At 39.2% G+C, this 27,910-nt stretch overlaps 1 protein-coding gene across 7 annotated transcripts; it reads right to left on the bottom strand.

Annotated features, from left to right (window-relative positions):
• Positions 1-164: 164 nt before the first annotated feature.
• Positions 165-27,910, bottom strand: epb41l5 (erythrocyte membrane protein band 4.1 like 5). 7 transcript variants are annotated; one of them, XM_077579959.1, is made up of 26 exons: positions 27,735-27,910; positions 26,660-26,871; positions 22,103-22,207; positions 19,790-19,832; positions 19,474-19,552; positions 18,088-18,132; positions 17,937-17,989; positions 16,103-16,223; positions 15,901-15,988; positions 15,249-15,337; positions 15,053-15,122; positions 12,931-13,100; positions 12,344-12,450; positions 11,624-11,642; positions 10,608-10,653; positions 10,405-10,526; positions 6,345-6,487; positions 5,388-5,479; positions 5,154-5,294; positions 4,844-4,911; positions 4,272-4,394; positions 3,661-3,742; positions 3,480-3,563; positions 2,324-2,386; positions 2,032-2,171; positions 165-1,222 (listed from the first exon to the last, which is right to left on the bottom strand). In XM_077579959.1, the coding sequence occupies exons 2-26, from the start codon at positions 26,837-26,839 to the stop codon at positions 1,153-1,155; spliced, it is 2,343 nt and encodes a 780-aa protein (XP_077436085.1). In that variant the 5' UTR covers positions 26,840-26,871; positions 27,735-27,910; the 3' UTR covers positions 165-1,152. The 7 variants fall into 7 exon arrangements, with proteins under 7 accessions (XP_077436085.1, XP_077436087.1, XP_077436088.1 ...); XM_077579961.1 differs by having other exon boundaries at positions 4,272-4,343; XM_077579962.1 differs by having other exon boundaries at positions 4,272-4,340.

Genomic DNA, 27,910 nt, shown 5'->3' with positions numbered 1-27,910 from the left:
ACACAGAACGGTTGCATAAATAACTGCACTGATTGGGACAACAGTCAGTTTCCCTTATAAACTACACCATCACAATGAAGGGAGTAGTACAAAAAAAGATCACTATTTAAGAATCAATGTGATATACAGTACACTCATTAAGTCATTAATATAGTCCAAAAATGTAGAATTAGATCTTCAATTCACAAGTACAAAATTACACTTAAGATATTTGTGAAGTAAAACAATCAGCAATGGGGGTGTGCACATTCTCAGAACAGATAGTTTGAATTTCCACAAGAGGGCAATGTAGTAGCTAAGCAACATTAAAAAGTGAGAATTTAGGAGTTCATTCAAAATATGCACTGGAATGACTAACGTAGCAAGATACATTAAGCTGTCTTTTGAATGATAGTATTTTTTGATGAAAATTAGAATAGTATCAAATTGTGACCCTTATATACTATATCTATACTATATTACAATTTGCTGTGTGAAACTCCAGCATGCCTTCACATTTTACAGCTTACATTCCCCGTTTAAAAGAAAATCAAATAAAATGAAGATTTCAACCACGAAAAAAAAGCCAATGTTCCAAAAAGTAGTTCCAAGTGGAAATCATGGACAGGATCACATTCAGTCAGAACAATACCTCACATGGGTTAATCAAACATGGTCAATCGAGAGAGCAATGTTGGTACCATGATGTACAAAAAAATTAAAATAAAAAGTAATCCAGTGGTTCTTCTGAAACAAAAAACAAGTTCTATCCAGTGGCTGAAAAGAGATTAAAAAAAAATGGCTGCTGAAGGAATGTATAGAATCACATTTCAACACATCCAAAGAGTCCAATTGTTGTTACCTCTTCAAAGAACACGCTGATTGTCTTTCATCCATTTACAGTACAGCGCGGACTCCAGTGGTGGTGCAGCTTACATCCAGTGGAATGCATTACATGAAAATAAAGATGGCGCACAAAAAACAAAAAACAACAACAGACCATGTATGCTTGTCAGGGTCAAAATGGATGGAACCAGTCGCTATTTGGATGATGGACTACAGGAGGTTTTTAAACTAAAATTAAGCCTGATGTGTGGGTTAAGATGGAGACATTTTATCTCTCCAGTGTAGTCTGATCGTTTGTTAGTTGTCGGCCCGGCTTGATTGTGGCTGTTAGAGCTCAGTGGTCAGGAGACCTCTGGGTGTGGCTCCATCCTCTGAGGCTGCCTGCTGACCCGTAATGCTGCAGAAAAAAAAATAAATAAATAAAAATTACGCTGCTGTTGATACATGTTATGAGTTTTATGACTTGGTAAAAATCCCGCAATCATAAATCAAACAGACCAACCTGCTGTGGTAAATTTGTTGGAGTTATCTATTTATTAGGGAATCTCATGGAACATGTGCAATTCATCCAAAGTTAGGAATTTTCTGAAAGTTTGAACTTGAAGTTACAATAGTTTGATGCAGGTGAATTTGAGCTGAATCAGCTAAATATATTCATACAAAATAAGAAACTTTTGGGAAATGTGGAAATTTATGGAACAGGAAAAAAATACTAGCCTGGATGTTCTGAATTGGCGTTGTAATTTTGGAAAGGTTCGAGTCGGTTGACAAATATTTGGATTTTATGGAGCATCAAAAAAGTCAATAGAAAATCTAAAAAAAAAAAGACATTTGAGATTTTCTTATGGAAAAAGCATAATGTTTCATAAAAAAAAGTTTAATATATCATTTTTAAGCTAGTTTGGTTTGAAATGGTTAAGAAATTGTGATTTTGCAATGAATCAACAAATATTTATGTGAAGAATTTGGAATAATGCGAACATTTGTGAAATGTGGAAAAAACTAGCTCAGATGAATCTTCTGAGGTTTGAATGCTTTCAATTGGTTGAGTGTAAATGAGGGTAAAAGTAATCTCATGAATTCTCTGTGCAACATGTTCCATCAAGTTCCATCTCTGTCAACAGGGGGCAGCAAAGGCTCAAAAAATGCTTTAAAAAAATAGCTCAGCAAATGTGGTGTATGTCCATCTGCAAAACCTGACTTTACCTCACTGAGTTGCTGTGAAATGTGTGAGCGGAGTGAGGGAGGGCTGAGGTGAGAGCGGCTCCCCCATCCGCGGGGGGGAGAGCGGCGACCTTAGCGGAGGGCTCAAGGTCGAGCAGGCCGTTAGTAAAGATACCAGGAGGCTGCATTAGAAGGGGATGGTGGGGTGGGTGGGGAAGGAGACGGAAGGCGGTCAGCGTCTAATTCCAACAAGTCAAAGCGCTCTAGAAGACATTTTTGGACAGGCAAGAAGCACATCCAAACGGCAGACAGGAGAAAAATCATGTTGACTCACAGCGGCGGTAGGAATGATCCAGCGAGGGGTGATGGGAGCTTTAGGCGGCTGCACAGGTGGCAACTGGAAACAACAAAAACAAACACTCGGGTCTTTCTTTTCTTTGTTTGAGAGCATATATCAACTTTCCCTAAGTAAGACATATTGCTATACAAAATTTATATTTTTTTTTTTTAATAAATCACCTATTAAAAGTTGTCGATGTTGATATGGTACAAGCATACATAATACATAATCAAATCTTCCAAGCGACCTCTGACCTAAACATTTCGTTCAGCAACTCTTTTTGTGGGAAGATCAAAAAGATTTTCAACACAGGATATTATTTTCCTCCTCTTATCCTTTTGCTCTTCCAATAATTCAAAGAAGTGAGGCCTTGGAGAAAGTCCCCCCTGGACTGCTTTGGGAGATCCCTGGAGGTGGCGTGTTAAGGCCAGTCCTATGAAACTATGATCCAACGATAGCATCAGAGGCCTGGATAGGAGTTCAAAAGAACATCACACGCAGAGCCGTTTGAAGATAAGGTTCAGATGTCCTTTTTAGTTAAGGGGGGAGCCCGGCCCGGAGCTTTAAATGTGTTTCGCCCTTCCTGTTTGCAAGTCCTCTGCACTTGCATGGGAACTGCGGCCTTCTCGGGTACACACACACACACTAATAATTGTGGTAACAATCGAGAATTTTAAACTTGTTCAACTTTTTTTTAATTGTAAATACTTTATGTGATTGGTGAACGCAAAGTTGACTGTGACTGTCATAAAAGTGACAGCCAATAGGAAATTAGCTGAAAGTCGCACTGACGCCAGACACAAAAGTGAGGAGCGATATGTTTTAGTTAGTGTGTGTGTGTTTTTAAAAAATAACATTTATCATTGGTCATTCAATAGAAAAGACAAGGAGAGGAGTTTGAGACCATAATAGAGGCTAAAGCTAGCAGTTAGCCTACATTTTATTTCTTCTTCTACTACTACTACTACTCATTCTTCTCCTGTGGCACCATGCTGCCTCTCACAGATCAGTCTCGGTTCTACACCAGATTTCTGGTTTGAGTGAGGAGTCTTGCAAATAAAGACTGGGCTGTTCCACATGTTAAAAATCAGTATGTGTGTACCCTGCTTTAGATCAACCGAAAACTCTGAATTAAAAAAAAAAAACTTACAGCAGGAATCGGATCAGTGAAGTCAATCAAATTATCAGGCATTGGCGGAGTCGTATTTGGAACGTCAATTTCTTCTGTTTTAACCTAAAAAAAAAAAAGAAGAAGAAGAAGAAAAAAACACTGTATACACATATGGCCCATATAAATGTCTGAATTCCAGTCTACAAAGCATATGAATTACCTTGAGTGCGGTGCCTTCAACAACAGAGTCTGAGGGCAACTTGGCTGGAGGAGGGTTTGAATCTTCAGCTAACCTCTCGGCACTGATGAACAGGGGAAATGAAAAATGCAATGAACAAACATCCTCATGTGTTTTGCCTGGACATTTCCTTTAACCACTTTGTTAAAGTTTGGTTTTCTCTTGTTAAATCTACGCACCAAATACAGCAAAATGACCTGGTCGGCATCCATGCACAAGCTAGTATTTTTCCACTAGACTATATTTTTTTCCACCAGACCAACATTAGGAAGACCGTCTGAGCATTTTCTGCCTCAGCGAGCCTGCAGACATGCAAGCCTCGCAAATTGTCTACTCAAGCGACAACACGTCTGTCTGTTGTGTCACCCAACTGTAAACTCCACGGAGCAAAGGATACGCGCAGTATCCAGGCAGAATTCTGCTCATGTGACTTAACACATCCAACCACGCAGATGGACACATATGTCTGCAAAATCAAAGAATATTCTGTCCGACTTGAATTATAATTTTTTTGCCCAAACACTTTTAACAGAGTCATCTAAGGAGGCAAATCAATGTCTCCCGTAATGTGTGTGTCAAAGATGAACACTGACCTGGCGCCTGCTGATGAGGCCAACGAAGAAGACTTTAGCAGCTCCCATGAGTCTTGTACGTCAGGGCGACTGCTAACAGACAGAGATGAGTTACTGCCCATGCGGCCGCTGCGCGACTTCAACCTGGCAAACAATAGAGATCCTGCGCTTAGCTTCAATTACAGATGGATGGCTGAGTACATTTTAATATTTGTTCCAGGAAATTACAAAGTATATTCATTCAAACATTTTAACTTAAAATGGCTCCTTCACAACTCAAAGAAATGGAGACAATAACTTGTTTTGACTCTCATACTCAAACAGGCTCTGAGATCTGAGCCTTGCGATGGATAAACTGCTGATATGCTGTTTTAAATGCAAATCATCCTCATACATATTCAAATAGTAACTGAAGAGAATTCTGTGATTGGCTGAGCCCATACATTGTTCATTGGCATGGATATGGAAGATTAAGAAAAAAGGATGCAGGAGAGCTGATTTGAAGGTGATCAAGCATTCTCCCATCCAAGTAAGCGTGCCAATGAGACTTCGCACTGCCAGAAAAAAGCTCACGTTGAAAGACGGCGAAATACCTGGAGGAGGTTTCCTGCAGATTACAGTTTTTATCTGCCACCATCGTGACATGTTCCTCCAAACCAACCTATGGAACACGGAGAAAAGAAACAAGATAGCATATAGTTAACAATCCACTTGATTACACATAATACATAAACCACAAAAGTATTTCAATATATTATAAAAGGTTGGTTGTCTGGTCAACTGTAAAGGTATGCAAAATAAACACAAATCAGCTTGGGGTGGGGTAAACTCGAAAGGACAATCACTCTAGAAAATGGATGCTGCGGTTGGATTTCTGTCTCAACTAAAGTATTTCTTCTTCACCTTGAGCGTTGCGGCCTCAGCTTGCGCTTTCAGAATGTTGCTCTTCAGGTCATCCGGGGCTCGCAGCGGCGTGACAACGGGACTACTTCCTGCACTGTTTAGACAGCTTTTCTCTCGGAGCTTCACAATGTCCTCCTTTTGATGTAGGTTGGGTTATAAAGAGATTTAACTAACTAAGTGGTTTGACTTTCGATGCTTAAAGAAACGTAACTAGTTCGGAGAGTGAGCACCCACCTGGTTATTCATGACCATATTGATGTTGACATTATTCTTGGCCAGACGCGGACTGCTCTCCAACTCCAGCTGCTTGAGACGGGCTGCTGTTTCTTCATGGGTGAGATGAAAGGGGGCGGGGTCAGCATCGTTGCCATATAGTATTCAAGTACAGTTGAGGTCACCACATTATGGTATGCAAGCTGAAATCCTGGCGACAATGTTAATATCTGACTAGCATAATACATTCATGATACTTGATCATTTCTAGTTTAGATGGAGTAAAAAACCCAAAGTAATCCATTGTAGTTGGCATGCAATAAAAACTGGTAACAAATTTAAATAAATACTAGGGGTGTCAAAATGAGTGCTTTAATTTTGTGTTAATTTATAGTTCCTTTAACGCCACAATTTATTTACTTGGAAAGCCTGTACTGGGGGAATTCCAGTTGCAACGCAGCGGACACGTCCACGTCAATTTTGCAGTAACAAAATTTAATAATAATAAAGATTTGTGGAGACTGCGTTGTATTTTACAATTTTAAAAATGAACAGAATTTCACAAGTTACTTCATGTTGAAGATTAGATAGCTCTTAATATGAAAAGAAAAATGCACTGACCAACATCTTACAAATGCAATTATGCCATCTAGTGGCAGAAAAATTACCTCAACACAAATCAATATCACACTTGTTTTTTTTACAGTACAATACATGTTTTTAATTTTAACTCAATTTTATGATCATTATTATGAAATTACTTTATCAATGACAAAAAAAAATGCTGCCATATTTCTATTCATTTAACACCCCTCCCCTATTTTATGTTAACAACAGTATGAAAACTTAATATTTTATTGTACATTCAGAACAAAGTTTGTGATTAATCTCGAGTTAACTATTGAAGTCATCGTGATTAAAAAAATTTAAACGTAAAGAATCGCAAGACTTCAATAATTAATTTTTGCATTGACTGACCGGTGAGGCTGAGTGATTCTTCGCCAGTGGCAGCGGAAGGCGAGTAGGCCGTACTTGGACCCGCATCCTCTACAGCCTTCGCGGGGGAAGCCCTGAGGACATCATCAATGCACGTCTCGATCAGGTCACCAGCCAGGGGCAAACTACAGACAAAGCAAATGGGGGAGGGGTGGGGGGAAAGTCAAAAGGGAGAAAAACTCCAAATAAAATATGATGGTCTTTGAAAATACAAGAATGAAATGTTAATTAATAACATTAATACAGCCAAAACCAAAATGGGATTCAGCATTTGTTCAACTTACCAGCGGTATCCACATACACACAAAAAAAAACTGCAAACAAGATCACGGTGTAGAACAAAAAATACAAAATATAAGCACAAATAATTAAAATACACAATAAATATAGGTGATATGCAGTCACAATGTGTTAAAGACTAACAGTTTTTATTCTCTCTAAACCAAATTTACATTTCATTCAGAAAGATAAACGCCTTTGGTCGTAGTAGTTTTCACTTTTTACTCGGCAACAACAGTATTATCAATTCTTCAAAAACCTGTTGTGGAACTCAACATTCACAAAAGACTTGCATTAACTGAAGATGAAAGAGTACAATCACTTCAATCACATTTGGACTTCTACAAATAAATTATGCTGATTAGATTTTATTCTTGGAGTCTGATAGGACGGCAACTACCGATATACCTTCTGTCATGAGGTCAGTATCATGGACTAGATTTAAATACAGCAATCTGGCAAAAAAAACAACATTTATATGAATATACATCTTAATTACATGGTAAACTGATTGTAAGAGGGTTTGGCTCAAAAATGTGCATGTTAAAAAGTGTTCAAAGTGTTTTTGTTAACCAGTTGACAACGCCAATGTAGACTCAAAAACAAACTACAATGACTTCAGATTTCACAAGGGGATATTAAAAGGGTATCTGGATACCCATTTGTCATTTTTGGTTAAAAGCATCATATATTTTTCTAACAAAATGCAAATATATTGATCTAATTCAGCATTTACATTGATTTAAAAAAACACAAACATTTGAAATATTAAACACAGGGAATGGCAGTCTTAAAGAAAATGAAACTAAGGGGGTCTGAAAACAATAGACTACTGTATGTGACCTAATGGTTATTACATTCCTGAACCTGACACCAGATCAGTTCAGAGATCACAGAAAAATGAGATAAGAAAAACCTGACTACATATTTCTTTTCAACATCCCAAGCTCAAGGAGAAGACTACAAATGCTCGAACTGTATGGTCGGCCATGGCTAACAACAGTAGTAATTGATCGATCCACCTCATCTAATCAGTGCCACTGTGATCATTTTTAATAGTACAAACTATGACACATTCATTAACACTTCCAGCTTTTAGAAAGCCTAAATAATTTAATTTCACAAACTCATCTGAGAAAGTCCAGTAGAAATATTTCAAAGAAAAATCAAATTTCAAATCACAAAAAAAGTCATCTCTGTCAGTCACATATCATTTGAGAAATAAATACAACTTGTTCTTGCCAAAGACATCTTGAGAACATTAAAAGCGTCCTTTACGTCAAGGGCAGGGTGCCAACATATCAGACAAGACGGACTCAGGAGATTACAAACCTGTATTGTTGTTTACCCATTTGCCAAGCTAGTTTATAAAAATGCCATCACAGTATGCTCAAAAGACACTTTGGAAGAAAAGCACAATGAGAAGAAGCCAAAGTACGTGACAAAAACCATTGCAAGCACTTTGAGGATATACAAACTCCACACAAGAAGACCAAAGCCAAGATTCAAATCTTAAACTTCATAACTGTTGATGATGGCCACAATTTCCATTACAAACAAAATCACGGACTTCGCAAAGCTCTCAATCGATTCATTTGGAAAACAAATTCAAGGGTCCCATGCCATCAAAATCCCAATTTTCCACCCTTTTATATAAAGGTGTGGTCACAAGTCTTGTGACGTAGCTATGCGAATCATTCACGTACACGCTCATCCAACACAAATTTGTGTGACACTGCATCATAACGGTCAACCGGCGTCGAGAAAATATCTGATGGGCTGGAGTTTGTAAAAAACAACAACAACAAAAACAGGTTGTTTATGCTATATTAAAAAAAAAATGTGTGGCTCGGAAAATGGAAAGTTTGAAAAAATAAAAATGACTGAATGTGGAGAATTTAAATTTAATTTAAATTTAATATGAAAACAAAAATGTGAACTTAGTCATGAATAAGGCAGCTGGTGCACCTCTAACTGAGGCAAATGAGGTATAAAATATGATGGCCACTTAAGTCAGTCTACCCAAAAAAAAAAAAAAAAAAAGAAATACTTCCATGTTTATCTTAAAGGCATATACGCATTCACGGCCACGCGGCACAGTCTCTGGCAGATTTTTTACAAGGGAATCGCTGCTGAGGCGTGAGCGCGCTGTCCAATTCATGCCAAGGTGAGACGGCCGTCTGTTGCTCGGTTCTGCCCGGCTCCTTGTTAAGAGCTTTGATGAGATATGAGCGAGTAGGATGCAGGGGAGAGGACACCTGAGGAGATTGAGGCGGGAGGTGGGTGACAAGGATAAACGGGAGGGAGCACACAGGAAGGGGATCGTGAGAAGGCGTGGAGATGGATTTAACAAGGGAGAGGAAGCAATCGAAAACAATGAAAATGGGATAAAGGAGAAGGAAATCATATGTCATGTGTGTCAGCGTTGCAAATAACTCGTCCAAAGAGGAGCAGCAGGCGGTTAATATGAAGCAGCGGATTCCAAGGATGGAAAATATTCTCTCAAGCGTCACTGATATGCGCACTGTAGTTAAGTCAGCAAGTGGCTGATTCTAGTCCAGATTGATGCCAAAGAAGAAGAAGAAAAAAACTCCCCATAAAGCACCAAGAGTCACCTGCAGTTAATGGCTTGACTGACATGCTAATCGAAAGAATAAAAGCAGCAAAATCACAAGAGACAATTCCACCTTTGGAGAGACATTTTTCAAAAGGTAAAAAGTCATTAAAAGCACCGACGCAACACAGCTATTGATTGGTTATGATGAGAGCCGCAAGGGGGAAACAAAAAAAAAAAAAAAAAAGCTCAATATACCTACCTGACCTCACATCAGGCCTTTCCTCAGTACATGTTAATACTGGAACACAGAGGGCAACACACGCATTTGCTTGCATTCACAAGTACCAGCTTCAAACATCACATGAAAAATGCAAATTGACGCCTTCACTGCAGGTTCAAGTGCCAATTGAACTGTATTTAAATTGTATTTCTATTTTTTATTTAATTCATAATTTATGTATTTAATGGCTGTGTTGATGTGGGCACGCATCCACAGATGCCCATATTCCTTGTAAATAACTCATAAGAATCAACACCTGGCAGTGAGCAAGTAATAAATACATAAATATTAATAATAAAAAAAATATATATATATATATATATATATATATATATATATATATATATATATATATATAAAGTTTGATTTACATGAGGGCAACCTCCACACTGATCCACTTCGTTATGTTGCCTATTTAATGTAGCAAATTGGAACCATGTTCAATGGTCTATGCTTTCGCTGAGGTTTAGATTTAGCATGCAGGAGTTTCGGCAGACGCAGGTGTGGTAAACAGAAGTAAAATCACGTCAAGGTGGCATTGAGTGCTTATATTTGCATTTACACTGCACTTGCTTTCTATCCACATTTGGAGGAGGCCTACTTAGCAGTGTAAATCCAGTCTAGTACGAAACCAGAATAAACACTGTGCAAGCACATTTGTCTGACAGTGATTGCCATGCATGTTGTCAATTAATGGGAATCGTTTCTATTTGATGGGATTCAAGGCAGAACCTCTTTTCCACTTCAATTCAGAACAAGTCATGCTCTCCAGATCATACAACTGACTTGCAACGACACAAGTACACAACATGCCAACACCCTGCGGCGCTTCTCTTTCGGCCTCTCTCGCTCGCTTTCTCCAGGACAGGTTCAGCCAAACCAGCTCTTCCCAAAAAAAAAAAAAAAAAAACACCAAAAAAACCCACCTTCTCTTTTCCCCTCCAGGACTCCTGGGCAGAGGCTCAATTTCCAACGGGCCACAAACAGAAGCAGGCGTTGCAACGTTCACAACCGGCGCACCCGACCAGGCTCCTCGACTGGCCGAAACCTTGTGAGGTGGTGAAATACAAACACATTTTACAAAAGCGTTGATTTGATTTTGTATAAAGAATGTAAGTGCGGCCCTCACATGCTTGTCTTTGCTTGCGTTGACTCCATTGCCCGATGAAAGAACCCTTTAGCAAAGAGAGACATTTACATTCCAGTCTACGTCAAAAATTCAACCGGCCCTTGAGCTGTATCTCCAATATTTACACCCTTATCTACTTAAGAGCTTCAAAGATGCCATGAGGAACATTTGAAGGCGAGATGAAAAGATGAGCTCACATAAATTACGAGTCCTAAGCCTAACCGTATTTCGCATTTCCATGCCAGAGTGGCAATTAACAATTAATATCCATGGATGGATAGCAAAGATCACAAGTTGTACAATGCGGGCTAATCAAAACTCATTCATCCTGATGACATTTAAGTTATAAGAAGTTTGACTCGACAATAAAATAAATAGCTTATAGAGGAGACGACATATCTCATAAAAGCGTAAAATTCGGAAACAAAAGGCTACTTGTATTTGATTAACAATGTGACTCAATGCGAGTCAAATATGAGTCACTGCTTTCTGAGTACAGTCATTTCTGGACTATAAGGTGCACCTGACTATAAGGCGCGCTAACTAAATTTGTGGAATACTCAAGTTTGTTACACATATAAGCCGCAGGTGTTTTAATGTTACCGGACTCGGTCTTCCCGCTACTTTATTTTCTATAATGAGGGCGCAAATTGTCTCGCTCTCGTTCTGTCTTTCTTTTTCTGTATTTGGGCTCACTTGGTTTGTTTTGCTCTGCCTGACGCTCTTGCGCTTCCTTTATAGTGCGCCCCCTTGTGTTCTGATGGATAAGCCGCACCTTCGTATTAGCCGCGGGGTCGAATGCAAGTGAAAAAAGTAGCGGCTTATAGTCCAGAAACTACTATAACTGCCAAATGTACATTTTATAACACGGCTTTGCCCTTGCCACTGAAATTTAAAGATGATCGATATGACAGCAATTAATACACAAATTAGGACATTATAATTGCAACAGCTAATTATTTTTCCTTTTGTGGCCACAATCACAATGTTAAAAAACAAACAAACAGAGAACTTACTCCTGAGGATGGAAGTGTCCTGCAAAACAAACAGAAAAGACGGTAAACTTTGGGTGAAATCTGAAAGTGACACATGAAAATCAAAGACAAGGCTACAAAGAAACATACTTCTGCAATGATTGTTTTTAAAAAAAAATATTTTTTTTAATCCACATTTAGACATGATTATAAACGCCCACGGTTTGGTTCAATGTCACTTAGCAAGTCTCAATTCAACCAGACACTTTTCGTAGCGATAAGTTCATCGAAATCAGTTTGGTTCCTGGCATGGTCTGCCTTTCAAACAGTCCACAATAGGCTTCAGATCGCTAACAGTAATGTAAATTAAAAATTTAATTCATAGTAATAACTCAATAGGGTTAAGATCATTTGAATTAGAATCTACAATTTAGTTATGATTTTCTAAACTGGAGTAGTCTAAATCCACAATTCTCCTTCTTAAAATCCTGCATAACTTCAAACTTGAGCAGCCAATCTTGTTTTCAAAAATCATTGAAAATGTCAACTGTACAGTCAATCTATCTTGAAAAAACAACCATCAAACATTAACAGCCTCGTGTTGACATTTTGGCCAGAGAATTAGTTGACTTCTAACTACAGCTGCATGAATGCGATGCGTGATGTTCACCTACATTTGTGGAAGTACATTTGTTGTGTTGACTGATCTACAAAAAGTGTTTTCGTCCCTAACGCAACACAGCACTTGACTGCGGCACTCACCTCTGTTATGCATTGTTCTTCTAGAATAACGTCGACTGGGCCTCCTCTCAAAGGAGGCTGACCGCCGGGCTTTATTGGACTTTGTTGTCTGGTACTCTGTGTTTCCACTGGTCACGCAAAAAAAAAAAAAAAAAACATTTTAACTTAACAGAGCAGAAAAGCGTAACCGTCCACTTAGGCTCAATTGTCAGACTAAAAGATTGAATACAGTTTTCTGAAAACAATTGGTAATGATGTATACAGGAATGACCCTGGTTGAACTCTGAAACCATTTGAGCGAGAACTCTGTAGTACCAACAAACTCGTCAACCCCTCCACTAAAGCAAACATGACTGCCATGCTTATCTGACTGGCTAATGTTGAAACACAAACACACACATGGACCAAGCACAAGCCCTCTTGCAGGAAGATGACAGTTTGGCAGAATGTATTTGAGATTTATTTTTTTTGTTGGCGTACAAATAAACCGGGGTTGTGTTCGGTGGTCTTTTGGGAGTATGAACAGCAAGTGACCTTTTACAGCCACTGAACTTGAAGTCGTTTTTTTTGGGGCGGAGGAAACAAAAAACAAAAAAAATCATCCAAACCTGTATCTGAAGCGTGATCCCATGCGGATGAAGCCGGAGCGTGCCGAGTTCTTTTGTACCGGCCCCCTCAGCCGGAAAAATGCGTGATGCTCCACAGCACACTTCCAGAGGTGCTTACAGGCCTTGGGGTGGTCCATTCGGAAGACAAAAGTGTGCTCCTGCTCTTTGCCCTACACAGGATAAATTACAACAACAAAACAACATGAAAATGATTCATGCTAAACTTTTTACGGTTGGATTTACACTTCACATCCAAGTCCCAAATTCTTTTTGACCGTCTAATGTACATTTCAAGTAACATATGTCCAATATGTCTGTGTTTACACTAAATTAACACGTGAACAGATAATATATGAGGCAACGAGGAAGAAAACAATAAAACGTGACATAGCACTTGGTTGGCCGGGTAAATATTTAGCTTATTTAATGATGTGCACACCATCTGCAGCTTAGTTGCATCATATCTAAAGTATGGAAGTCAACCTTAAACATTTCATGACAATACTATTTTCTATGTGACCTCACTAGTCGAAACATGACATTCTCATTAACATTACATTTGTGGAATATGAGATATGAAGCAAAAGCTAGCCGTTTTTATCCATCTCAGGGGGCGGCCATTTTGCCACTTGCTGTCGACTGAAGATGACGTCACAGTTGCTCAGGCAAAGACCAATCACAGCTCACCTGTTTTCTGAAGCTGAGCTGTGATTGGTTGTGACCTGAGACCTGAGCATTATTGATGTCATCAGTCAGTCGACAGCAAGTGGCAAAATGGCCGCCCCCTGAAATGTATAAATAAACGCCAGGATTTTGCTGCTTAACTAACATTCCACTAACACAATATCAAGCAAAATACCATATTTAGACTAGTGGGGCTGCATAGAACATATTGACTTCCCTTTCAAGCTGTCATTACAATTTACAGCGGGTGCTTTTCAATGTGTATATTTGCAGCTATCCATATGTCAATGACATCAAGCTTGCATTGACGGGTATACAGTATGTGATCTATACATTTATCCTGGACCAGCACATATCTAATATGAAACAATGGCAATTTTTATCTATCTTTGGAAGAGGCTCGATTCCAACCTGAAGATTCTACAAACTAGTACAAAGTATTATGTTGTTGTTGTTTTTTTCCATGCTGCAATGAAGCAAATGTCAAATTCAGAATTGGTCCCCCCCGCCCCCCGAACATTAAGAACCAACAGCTTTTCAGGAAATAGGTCATCTCCAACTCAGCCCAGCCACTGTGCAGTCTGCATTGAGTTGCATATTTACTGTCGGACTGATAAAAGCACTTCTACGTCAAATCCACATTTTTCTTTAGGAAGAAGCCATTCAACTTTGCTCAACTCAAGACAAGATTACAGTCGCAGCTTTTGGTTCTGAATACCGAGAAATAAACATAATCTACCTACCAAGACAAACTAGTTCCATGTGTCTCAGACACAATCAAACAAGGTTAAGTGCTGCAGTGACGTACTGTCAGCCAGCCTGCTCACTTGGCTGGAAATTATGCTGGGCGTCACATGCACGGTGATAAAGTATCCAAGAATGCGTAAATACATGTAGTGACCAGGAAATGATACATTATTCAACTGTCAGGCGGGGGCTGAGCAAGGCCAGTGCTGTGTGTACGGTGCGTGTGTGTCCGAGTGTGTGTTGGGGAGCGTGGATAATGCATACCAGAAATACCAGAGAGGTGGCTTCTTTATTAACCTCCCACACGGACCTCCAGGATGGACATAAACAAGCTCTGCTGCTCCCACATATACACTTGCCTCTGGGCAACCTAACAACAAGTCCACTTTCATTTTTATTTTGAAGCGGGGGTGGGGGGGCTACGGAGCACTACGTTATTCTTCTTTTATTAGGAAACAAAGCTCTGTGTTTTCAATGCTAAGCAATTGCCAACAGACTTATGTGGTTTTAAGGGGTACCACCGTTCTGAATATTAAACACACTTCACTGAAAACTGCGGTATAAAATAGACTCATATCAATAAAGACGGCAAATTGCTCCTTCTTTTACTTTATTTTTTTTTTTAAAGTGTTTTTTAATTTTTTTTTCGCAATTAGTCTTGGGACTGATTTTTGTGTGTGTGCATATTCACCTGGTCGTCATCCTCCACAACCACCAGAGTCAGCTTGCTCTTTCTGAAATCCAGGCGAGTGATCTTTGGCCTACAAACAGCAAGACACAAAACAAAATCAGCAAACAAATAAGATAAAGGATAAAAATACAAACATATATCGCGGCAGAGGCAATTCACCAAACAGGCCAACAAATTGGGTCGTAGTCAAGCATACCAGAAAAAGAGGCCAATCTTGGTTTGTCCCTCAAATACCAAAACACCAGTGGGTGTTAAACCCAGACTGTACTCATTACCATCCCGTGCCTGTGTTTTGAAAGAAGGATAGCGAAAGAAAGGAGAGAAGAATATGCAGCATTACCAACAGCAAATTAAAATGAAAAAGTAGAAATACATCACCACCATTGACAGTATCCCACAAGACATCTTCCTACTCTTTATGTAATAGTGGACCCCCACGGTTTGGCATCAGCAAATTTGCATAGTCTCAGATTTTTCTTTCTTTCAATATTTAAAATAATAAAAAAAATAAAATAAATTTGGGTGGGGTTAGGGTTTTTTTTTCCTTCACCATTTGACCCTGTGGATTATTCCCCCCCATGCGTGTCAATTACACGTGGATTTTTTTTAATACTGTCCACATAGGAATATAATAACTTTTTTGTTATTGTTATGGTCAGCAACATTTAATCTAGCACTAGCCTTCTGAATGACACTTAATCCATGAGAAAAAAATATAAGAAAAATGGAAGAATTTTGGTCCATGTTGAGAAAAGGATCCAAATAAAATGATGACCTGCAGCCAGTGGTCGACTACAAATCAAGTAAATGCCCATATTTCCCCCAGTGTGTATTTGTGTATCACTTACCTGAACCATATGCATGTCCACACCATACATTTCGAGCCATTTTGCTTTATTCAAGTAGTTGATCTCAGCCTGTGCCGGCGTTTGACCTCTGAAGGTGTAAAACATGAAACAAAATGGGAATTGGCTACATAGTATATATATATTTGTTCTTTCAATTTACTACAAGTATTGTATGCAGAATTTGAAAAGGCCAAATGCCAACCTGCACTCCTTCCATGCGTTGTATATCGCCAACTCCACATCCTCGGTCTGTTCTGGGATAAATCTGAATTCTGATACCAGGTCCAGATTGTGTTCTAGTGGGTCACAATCACCGAGTTCCGCTGGAGAAACAAAACACCAATCATCAATTTTCATATTATACGTGCAAATTGTGGTCAATGTAACACACAAATTGGCTAGATTTTTGGTCGTGACTTATTCATAAAATATAGCCATCCATTGCAATTTATAAAACTTTTAAGTATGTGCGACGTGAAGTTTATACTAAAGCGTCACAACATGGTCAATGCCAGCCTCAGCTAACCCGTCCCAAAAACATTGAGGACCAAGAAAATGTAATAATATATTCATAGCATATAATTCCATTCACAAATTGCATTGCAGGAGACAGGTGATGACAATTTAAAAAGAAATCATAATGAGAAGATAACTAAGAAGTGTGTTGAGAGTACGACAAAGTGGAATTAAAGCCTCTTATCTGTGACGGAAGGAAGGAAGGATGTTGTTTAAACTTTGAATCTGGGAAACTCTTCTCCGACAGTGAGTAAAGTATATAGATCAAAGAGGAATTTTAAGAGAATGCAAGAAAGCTCAACACGGGGGGAAAAAAAAAAGAATGATAGAGAGGGTTCTGGATTAGGAGGCCACTGAAGAGGATGGGGCACTAATGAGCTGGCATTTACCCTACAGTGACTCTGGAAGTGTGTGCGTGTGTTTGTTACACAATTCCCTCATCTAGCTTATTCACACTAAATGCTGAACAAAAAAGTGGATATAAAAAAGTCTACACACCCCTGTTCAAATTCCTGCTTTTTGTGATATAAAAGGATCTTTGTGCAGTTTGTCTTTTTTTTTTTTTTTACTTGCTTGCGACTGCCACCTCTGGCCCAAATCGTAACTGCAGCATCTGTGTCAGGCTTGTTCATGGTGCGCGACTTTAAAGCGACAGCCGGAGCTCAGTTAGCTCAATGGAATGAGAAACCACAATACTATATATAAAAACATGTATCAGAACTGACACGATACATTTTCTGCCTCTACAAAGATATTAATGCTACGATTGCCTGACGCTCAGTCTGCTGGGATAGGTTCCAGCTCACCCCATGATGACCCCAAGAAAGACAAGCGCTATAGAAAATAGATGGATTGGCAAAAACTGTTTTGAAAAATGTTTGGAATTTGGCATAATAAAAAAAAACACCTGAAATAAGCCAATTCGCATTGTAATTTGTGAGTCAAAATTTGCATTTTGCGCCACAAAACTGCAAATGGGTGTTCATTTGAGAAATTACGGGAATCAGTGAACAAAACCTATACCTCAACCTTGCCTTCTAAATGTTGTAGGTGGATTCTTAATTAAAACTGAAACAAGGAAATTACAGAGAGACCACAAAACGTTTGGAAACGAACTAAAAAGCGAGAATGTCTGTATTGTCCCGACTGTGTGACAAAAAGAATAGGATGCGGTGACTCGCGCAACATTTGCCATCAAAGAGCCAGCAGTAATCCGTTTATAAATGCACTGTGCCGTCAGCCAGGTTAGCTTTGGCAGGACCATGTTCAAATGACACATAGGTTAATTTCTTAAAAGCTCTCCAGTTGGAAAATACCAAAAAGATTAGTAACAATCCTTAGACAACATGCAGAGGGGGTGAAAAGATTTAACCTCTGTGAACAAACAATATGGAATGCGGGCTAACATCATCCTACTGGAAGCAAACAAAGGCTTTTTTTAAGGCTAAAAGCCTCAAAGCACATAAAATGCTATTAGACAAAAGCATTTTTTTTTTTAAATTCCTGCTTAGCTGACTTACCCTGTAGCGAGAAGGCAGCTAACTCCACCGCTGTCTCAAAGGGACATTCTAGCCTGAAATCGTAGACAGAGTTGGTAAGATGCAGAAAAATGAGCAAAAAGCAGAGAGAAAATATCTAATGCTTTCATGTTGATGCGGGAAAATGGCTTACTTTCCGCTCAGGATATCTTGTTTCAACTGCAACACAAAAAGGTATCTGAAAGAGGAACACATTTATTCTGTAAAACATGGTGATGATTGATTTCATTAACGTGAGTTACAAGCAGAGGTGGGCAGTAACAAGCTACGGTTGCTTAGTCACAATTGTGTAACTTTTTACATTAATTGTCTGGTAGTTTTAACAAATGCTACTTCTACTCCGTTTTACTTTTATTTAATTTATCTGTATTTATTGCTTGAGCCATCAATTTTGATTCATCAATACTTTGCATTTTTATGAAAAGGTCATATGTACATTATACCCAAATGAAATTTGTATTATGCTGGATGGCAAAAATGTTGTCTTCTTGAAATGTTAGTAGCGCTTCCGGTTTACCCTCCAGCGCCGTGCAGTTCGAAATGTGTGCGTACTGCACAGCAAGGAGCAGCTTTTAGACACACGCTGGGAAACTTTTGTGAATGAATGTGCATTATCGATTTTTTGAACACACCCCTATAATCTACTACAAAATAATAAACACGATGATTGTTTCTAAGATTGGTAGTTGAGAATTATCAATAATTATATATGAGGACTAAACAATTTAAAAAAATGAATTGCAATTTTTATTCCTCAATACACTGTATTGCAATTGCGATTTAATATGATATTATTTTTTCAAACTCCACTTTCCCATTTATTTTCCAACAAACACAAGCAATAAATTAATCTGTATTACAATAAATGTTTTACATACATTTTTTGGTTTTACAGATTAGGCTGACGCTCAAATAAAGCAAATCAACCTTAGATCATAACAATAATGCAAACAAATCTGTGGCTTTCTCACAACTTTGCAATGTTGAAGCAATGAAGCAGAATCTTTTTCCGTCCAAATTGCAGACTTTGCCATTTGAAAATTGCATTCTATCCATAACTGCTTAGCCCTAATAATAATAAATTCTAAAAGTTCAAGCTTATATATTAAAGGGATATTTAACTCACTGAGCCATTTCCAGCTGTAAAACTTTTAACAGAATTAATTTGATAACTTCATTATTTTTCACGTACAATTAATACATTTAAATAATTGTTCCACTTGCTGTCGACTGAAGATGACATCACCTGTGCTGAGGAAATAGGTAACGCCCAATTATGGATGACCTGTTTTCTGGGTTTGGCCAGCAAATTGAGCCATGATTGATCGTTACCTGCTTCCTCAGCACAGGTGATGTCATCTTCAGTCGACAGCAAACGGAGTAATTCTCTTTTAAAGGTATTAATTGTACATAAAAAATAATGAAGTTGTTGTTGAAGAATGTGAAATTAATTCTGGACAAAATATGAACTTTTTACAGCTGGAAACGGCCCAATGAGTTGAGTATCCCTTTAGCTCACCTGGTAAGTTCTTCGTGCAGGTTGTTTGGCTCAGAGGAGTAGAACTTGACTCTCAGGTGAAGGCAGTACGGCGGGCCAACTAAAAAAGATGTGAAATTACAGCAGGATGTCAAGGTTGTCAGGCAGGAGAACGCTTTACAGCGCATAGTAACACAGGGAAATATGAAATAAAACAGCAAAGACAGAGGCATAATTCTCACGCCGATTTGTTATTCTCATAAAAAAAAACATTTTTGCACTTGCTCATAAAAGCGTCAAGAAAAAAAAAACTGTTTATGTAAAGAAAGAAGGAAAAGGAGGGCCTCTTGATACTTACTTTTGACTTGCTTTTTAATACTTTTTGTTACATCAAGCCAGTGCTGAAAGATAAAAACAACAAGTCATTAAACAATGTGGCACATGCACGTACTGGCTGAGTTTACAAGTCGTATTGGACCTTGTGAGATTGTGCACACGTAACTAACTAATGAAGTGGCAAGAGAATGTATACATTAAACTTGACCCGGCCCCCCACACACACACACACTTTGCTTTGTTCTGCACTAGACATGCAGACTCTATGAGGCATGAAGGAAGTCAGGAGAGGAAAAGCTGCTGACTGAGATGGAGCACGTGTAAGTGAGTGAAAGAGCGAGGAACTCGGAGCACCGTGGCGTCCTCTCCCCCGCATTCCTCCTTTTAGCCTTCTCTCCCACTTTCCACAGACTACCTAACAGTCCCTCAATGATGTGTCCCTCCCCGACGCTAAATCTTCCCCAATGTCAGTCCTCGTTCCTTTTTTTATGGCGTTCGCAGGGTATCGGTGCGAAGAGCCAGGGTTACGGGCGTACCAACAACTAAAAAAAACAGTCTTCGTCCGAGTACCAGCTGACTCCCTAAGCTGACGAGAGTGCCAGAACCAATCCCTTTAGTCCGGCCAATGACGATGTGATGTTGATGTCAGTTTGATTTTCCGGGTGGACTCCTAACAGCAAAAAGTGAAAAATCCTCAACTACAAACATTTAATGGCACATTAGTGATCCCACAATGTTTTTGGAAATGTACTTAACAGGAAGTTTTGGAAAAGGCCATGTACACACGTGGCAGGGTATTTTTTATTTTTTTTTACGGATATTTCCCTCCTCTGGGTGTAGAAAAGAAAACATCCACAGTTATCCGCGTTAATGCGTTTTTAAATTCGCTCATAACAATTCCAGACCTTAAGGTGGCAACAGTTCCCCAAATCCTATCCGATCGGAGTACGCCAACGTCTGGCGACGCCACTTCCGCAAATTGGGCCTACAATGACATGCATGCCAAGCCTCTAGGTGGCAGTAGTTAGCCAAATACTGCTCATCTCTTGCCGTCACTTCAACACAAGCACGGACTGTCCGCCGCTGATCTGTATATATGCGGATCAGTGCTGTTAGCGCACACAAGACCTTTTTTTTTTTTTTACTAATTAAAAAAAATACTTGTAAACAGTCAATGAGTACATCATAAGCGAATAATAGAGGAAAACAAAGATGATAAATACAAAATCTTAAAAAGCTTCACTTCTTTTCTTAACTTTTTTTTCCCCGCACTCACTCACCACACACACATATACAAACATGGTCTCTCCGGTGGGGACGCAATCCACGCCGCCTTTTTTTTCTTCTTTTTTAACAACTTGAGGTATCTGATTGAGAGTGACGTGTGTAGAGGACGACGTAAAACTTTGTTTACCAACGGACACACGAGACCGCAGGCTCGAGAGAAATGTGCAAATCTTCACTTTGGCTGAAGTTTTTAGAAACCTTCGTTTGTAATGAAAAAAATCCCCGCGGACGTGTGGATGACAAGGAAAGCTGCAGAAAAATATCTCCCGTTCGCAAAAAACCCGGCTACGTGTATACATGGCCACTTTTTGGGGTCTCTGGAATGCCTGCCCACCTATCAAGCTTAAAAAGAAGCGACCAAGTAAATCTTTTAACTGCCACTTTCTGAAAATGTGTCCATGAGCACGCCGTTCTACACGGATTATGTTATTAACAGTGGGACGAATTTGGTCGAAAGAACGGCTCCACACTGCAAAAAAAAAAACTACTTTTATTGGAATGACTTGATCGTGACTTTTTCCTTCTACTCTCCAATGTGGCTACAACTTAACAGTGTATTAGACCGCGTGGAACCACACTGCCCCTCAGCAGCCAAACCGGGTACAACATGAACAGCGCTGCCAATAAAGACACACACAAACAAAGGGAAGACTGTATAAAATAATTTCAATAAAATCGATTTTGGGACATTGAAAATCGATTCTGAATCATATTAAATGAGAATCGCGATTCTTATGAGAATCAATTTTTTGGCACACCCCTGGGATTTATGTCTCTCGGAAGCCACTAAGACAATTTTTTGTGCCAGTCCAGCCTTGCTAACCATTAGCCAGTCTGCATGTTGATTACGTGCTTGGGTCTTTTGATATTTGTTTGTTCAGTGAGACGATTGAAAGTGCACCAGTGGATGTGTCTGCCTTTGAACACAACACAATACATTCTAACTAGCGGTGGTAGGTTACATTAAATTACCTGACATTGTGTTAATACAGCTTGGAATTGCTTCCTTTTTTTTTAAAAAGAGAAACAAAGAAAAACAGTGTCTAACCGGAACTTGTGCAGAATCCATGAAGCGTAGTCCGAAGTAGTCTTTTTCTACTATGTCCAGATGGTACATGATCTGGTCGAACAGCTCCTCACCTTTGGCTTTTTTCTGATGAAAACAACCATGAAAAGAAAAAGAAAGTTGTTTTGTTCTGAATTACCTTTTTGTTAGAGTACCAACATGCCGTAAACAAGCAACACTTGCACAGACATTGTGTTTTGTGTCTTTCTTTCCCATCATATCCCTTTTGTGTTTCACTGAATACAGGTATGAGTAAATCTTCCAAAGGGCCTGAATAGGAGTTGCCGTTTCCAGCAAGGCTGTACCAGTTACTGCCTGTGCTCTGGCTGGGACTGGAAGATCTCTCCCTCACATGCACACACGCACACACATTTGTCTTCCAAACCTCAACTTGAGGCATGGCGACAGTGTTGCCATGGCAATGGGGGTTTAAGTGCCCCAGACACCATGGAGCTGAGGGAAGTGGGGAAGCTGAACACACCATGCGATCACCTGACGTTTGTGGCCATTCCAGTCTCCGTGCACAATATTTGATGTTTTGAGAAGAAGAAAAAACATCTAGAATCTCATAAAATTACTATTCAATCTTTTATTCATGCATTAGCTGCACTGTAAATTCTATTTGTATTTTTTTTTTTCAACTGCCCTGGATTGTACGATGTAACAATTTTAAGGACATGACCCATCATCAGTGACAAAAGTTTGTTCGCGCACACACAGTTAATAGTGTGCCGCTCAAGGGGGGCCGGCCCCATGCTAGTTGGCATAGCTGAGGAAGCATAGCGCACCCCTACAGTACCCTCGGGAGGGAGAGAGACGGCATACAAAGGCCTCATTGTGCATGCGTGTTTGTGTGTGAGCATGTGTGCCATGCTTTGTTACAGTCCTTCAAGTTTTTTGTGGTTCTTTTGCTCTTTCCCGGCATATGATCATACAACCACTGAGTTAGAGGGGTACATATTATTTGATAAAGATCTGCACATATGTTCAGTCAGTGAACCAACCATACAACTCAAATGAGGAAATACGAACTGGTTTCCACGACTGTGGGCAGGCAAAATGAGTTCCTGTCAGCTGATGATGTACGTCTTAAAAAATAAAACAATTCAGTGATAATTAACTGGTTGGAAACCTGTAGAATAGTACACTAATTGGAATAGTCAATAGAGGGCTTGGCAATATTCTTTTGGCAGTGGAAGTCAATTCGTTCGAGAATTAAGATGTAAACAGGCAGTTGAATTGACTGTTGACATTAGCTGCTAGCGCTAACCGTCAACTGGTTACCCACTTGAGCATTACCAAGTGTACCGCAAAGCCACCTTCTCATCTATCATAAAAGTAAGGAATATTTAAATAGTGTCTTATTGTTTTAAACTATTAATATCACCAACACCATGAATAATGCTTGGCGATATTCCTTCGGCAGTACAAGTAAATGGGCTTGAGAATTGAGATGTAAACAGGCAGTTGGACTGACTGCTGATATTAGCTGCTAGCGCTAACCATTAGCTAACTGGTTAGCTACTTGAGCATTATCAAGTGTACTGTATCAGCAAAGCCACCTTCTCGTCTATCATAAAAGTAAGGAATATTTAAAGAGTGGATTATGATTTGAAACTATTAATATCAGAAATGTGAAGTTTTTATTTTGCCTATATCAAAATAAGGGGTAGCTTTTTGGAGCTTGACCAGTGCCCTGAAGCAGATTTCAGATGACCTTTAAGGCTGCATTGTACATTTCGGGACTGCTGCTACAAACATTTTGAAGAAAAACAAGCCAGGCAGGATCTTATGAAACTGTTTGCCGTGGGGGCACGCAGGGGGACTGCTGCAAGAAAACCTGTCTGGACGCTGCGTGCACACGAAGACAGAAATGACGCACATTCTTTTGTCCAAATTGGCTTTTATATATTGTATGCTTGTTTTCCCCAGACAGGAGACTTTGTTAGCATAGATGTTTTTTTCAGTACAGTCAGTGCAACCTTTATTGCACCACAGGGCCAGTCTTAAGTCATATTTCAATGAACTGACATACAAACAAACAAAAGCAAATGATTAAAAATGATAATAAAACAATTATTTTCTTTAACGGCTTCTTCTATCATTTAACCCAGCTGCAGCTCCTTCACTTATTCTACAAGTGGTCTTGGTCCACTCGTTTCGTACGCACCAGGCAGGTTTCAGACGATACCTTTCTTACACGACCCAACCAACTAAACCTGAGGACTTGCGTGTCAGTCCTTTGACTGGCTGGTGAGCAGTCTAGTGCGTAACCCGCTACTCAGATTAGTCCCTACAGGTGCATCTCAAGAAATTAGAATATCGTGGGAAAACATCATTTGTTTCAATAGTTCCATTTAAAAAGGGACATTGCACAGAGAGAGAGCGAAAAATGTCATTATATATATTTTTTTAATTAGGATGCTTATTGCTTACAGCTAACAAAAAATAATCAATTATTCTTAACACAGAAATTAAGTCAGATTAGCCAGTGTGTTGAATGAATGTTGAATAAGACTTTCACTTTTTTTAATTTAAGTCCTGAACCCAATTTCTTTTTTTATTATTATATTCCAAATTATTCAAATATCATACAGCTTTGAAAATCAGTCAACTGGTACAATAGGATAATATGAATGAAAAAAACACACACTTTACATTTAGATATAAACTTATAATGTACAACCACAATGATGCAAACTAGCTAATAGCCATTCAGGACTGCTCAGCAAAATTCAATCTGTAAAACCCCCCCAAAAAACACTACATGCAGTAGGATGAGGCAATAATCAATGCAAAACAACATGTGTCACAAATACTAAAAAGGTACACAATCATCTTGACAAATCTTGGTAATTGATAGCATTATTAATACTTCGATCAATATGATCGGAAATCGGGGTCGATCACGTGAGTTTTCAGCTGATTGGTAATGACTGAAAAAAAACAGATTTTGCCATTTTCTTAAATTCTAAAGTGAAGTATAATGTATTTTTGTTCTTTACTTGAACTACTGCTGATTTACAGCCATATAAAAAGGTTTCATCTTAGAATTACCTTCATTCAAATAGTGAAATAAATAAATAAATAAATAAAAATGAATTGTTCTTTGTTCTTATTTGGATAGTATTGGATTGGGACTCCGTATCAACAGACACTCAAAATCAAGTGCAATAAGCCAATAAGAGCATTTTTTTTCTCTCCCAGACCAATTGTAGGTCAAAGGTAGGCTGGCAATTATTGTAATGTACCATAAGCATGCGAGAGGAAGAACACATTTGTTGTGAGTTGAGAGGGCCCAAAGAGGAAACAACACAGAAAACCATTTGGATTCAAAGAAGAGTTCAGAGTGAAGCCTCCTCTCTGGGCATGGACTCGGTGACGAGTCACACGTGTCATGTGACGCTGTCATGTGATTAAGCGTGTTGTCCAGAGAGGATCATGGAATTACAGGTGATCAGCCACTGAAGTATACACACCCACATGTGAATAAGCTTCAAGGGCTATTAGCCCACGAGCTAACGGCTAGCTCGTGAATTAACGTCTATTAGCCGTTTTTTAGCAGCTATTTGGGAGTTCAGGGTTTTTGTGTGGGTGAACGGTTAGCCTGCCGCGAGCTAACCAGCTAGCTTGCAAATTAACGTCTATTAGGTTAGCCAGTGAGCTAAGGGTTAGCTCGTGGGCTAACCTAATAACCGTTTTTTAGCGGCTATTTGGGAGTTATCCCGGGGTTAGCGTGTGGGTGAACAGTTAGCCCATGAGCTAACAGTTAGCTTACAAATTAGTGGCTATTTGGGAGTTAGCGTGTGGAAGTTACATTATAGTTAGTGCAAAAGCTGATGGCAAACCAAAAAACTTTAACGTGTTGCTTGAAGGCATTTTAAGCAGTTAAGTGCTGGAGTTTTTATTATAAAAAAATTTGACACCAACTTTTTTTGTTTCCCCTGCAAATGTATATCGGCTTCAAATGTCGGTTATCGGCCTCCTTGACGACCGATAATCGGTATCAGCCCTGAAAAAAGCATATTGGTCTATCTCTAACTAAAACTACTTTTAATTTGTAATAATCCATACTTTATTTGCACGATTAAAGAACTACCTGGATAAATTATAAAGCAATATTTACCAACAAATGCTTTAGAGCATTGCAAAAAGCATCAGGAAAAATGTGCTTTTAATTAGGCTCATAGTGATCAATATTTGGGCTCTATCATACACCTCATTTCATACATCACTCACACCTTCCTTAGAGCCAAAGCCAGAAAGACCATAAGTAAGAAAAATGTCACTATATTTACTGGTTTCGCCTCACTTAAATGTATTAAATATACTACTGAGAAGAGCTCAGGAGCAGCACACACATCTAACTGTGCATCACGAAACGACTCACCAGATTTATGTAACATGCCTCTATCATATCAGAGCTCGTCATTGTATGTATCTTGGTACTGTTATATTTATATTTTCTATTAATCCAAACAAATACGGGGTCAACCAGTACCCTGGAAGTGTGTTCAACTTCAGATGCAATGCTCTTACCGGCAGGTCGACGCTGACATCGGTCCCGTCCAACAAGGACACACGGCAAGTAATGACGGACTTGGCCTCTCCAGCTGCCGGGATGTGCGTTGTAGCACGCTGGGCCTCCCGTAGCCGTGTTTTTTCTGCATGTTTGCGGATGGAGCGTCGCCCCAGGGTCCTGCGCAGGAAACTGAGCATGCTGGGAGTGAGGGAGGGTCACACTACACCACCTGGATCACACAAAAGTGGTTCAAACATGGGCTATTATGATGAAACATGCACAGGAAACAGTGTTAAGTGGCGCGGATGTACAAGTGTTTACATAAATGTTATTGAAAGTGTAGTAGTTCAGTACTTTAGATAGATTAGTAGTGTATTTACAGTACAATCTGTTTATAATACGGGCATAGGCTAAGATGATAACACACTATATTTACTATACTGTATATTAATATATGTCACTGTTAGTGTAGTGCCTCACTATATAATAGTAATAATAGAAATTAAAATATTTAAGTGGCCATTTTACAAATTATTTTGAAAGCTATTTTGTTATACCAATTACGTGTTTGGACTAATGTTTAAATGGGGCGCATATTTCTAAATTAGTCCTTAAAGAAGCATTTTATACACAAAAACTAATTTAAGTCAAATGATGCGCAGGAAAATGACGTCATTTCGACACCCAAAAAAGTATCGAAATGAGCAACGATGCTAAAGTCGCTGCTATTGAGGTTCTGACTTTTGACTTACCAAATATTGACAAATGTTAGTGGGGAATCATCAATTTCTTAATATAAATGAGGAGCAGATTGAGGGTAAATGATTATTTTATACATTTGTACTCAGCCAGGGGCCTAAAAGTACCTGTAGGAAGCGACGCAACAGGTGTGCATTTGATTTACAGTACAAGCTACGCCGTTTCAATGCCCGCAATTGTACTGCGAGCTAGCATTTCTGTCTGACTGTCCGGTGATTGAAAACAAGCGCCGCCTGAAACTCTCGTTGGCTGGACCGAAGATACACTTGCCCGGCTGTGGAGACACTTGTGGATTCGGAGAAGGATTGGGATGAAGAAGCGAGAGATACTTACCGAAGTTCCTCCGTTAAATCCAGTGCGAAAGCACGCCCGCTTGCATTTTAGACGACCGAAGAGCAACATGAAGCATTTCAAGTGTTCGAAATTTGCTTCCTATTTTATTGCGCCTCACAACCCCTGCGCGAGATTTTCCTCTCCTCCCAGTTCCCAACACACACAAAAAAGTAGGA

Source organism: Vanacampus margaritifer, chromosome 11 (genome assembly GCF_051991255.1).
Source record: "Vanacampus margaritifer isolate UIUO_Vmar chromosome 11, RoL_Vmar_1.0, whole genome shotgun sequence".
Lineage (NCBI taxonomy): Eukaryota > Metazoa > Chordata > Actinopteri > Syngnathiformes > Syngnathidae > Vanacampus > Vanacampus margaritifer.
Note: the sequence above shows the minus strand (reverse complement) of the source record. Positions and strands in the feature narration are given on the sequence as shown.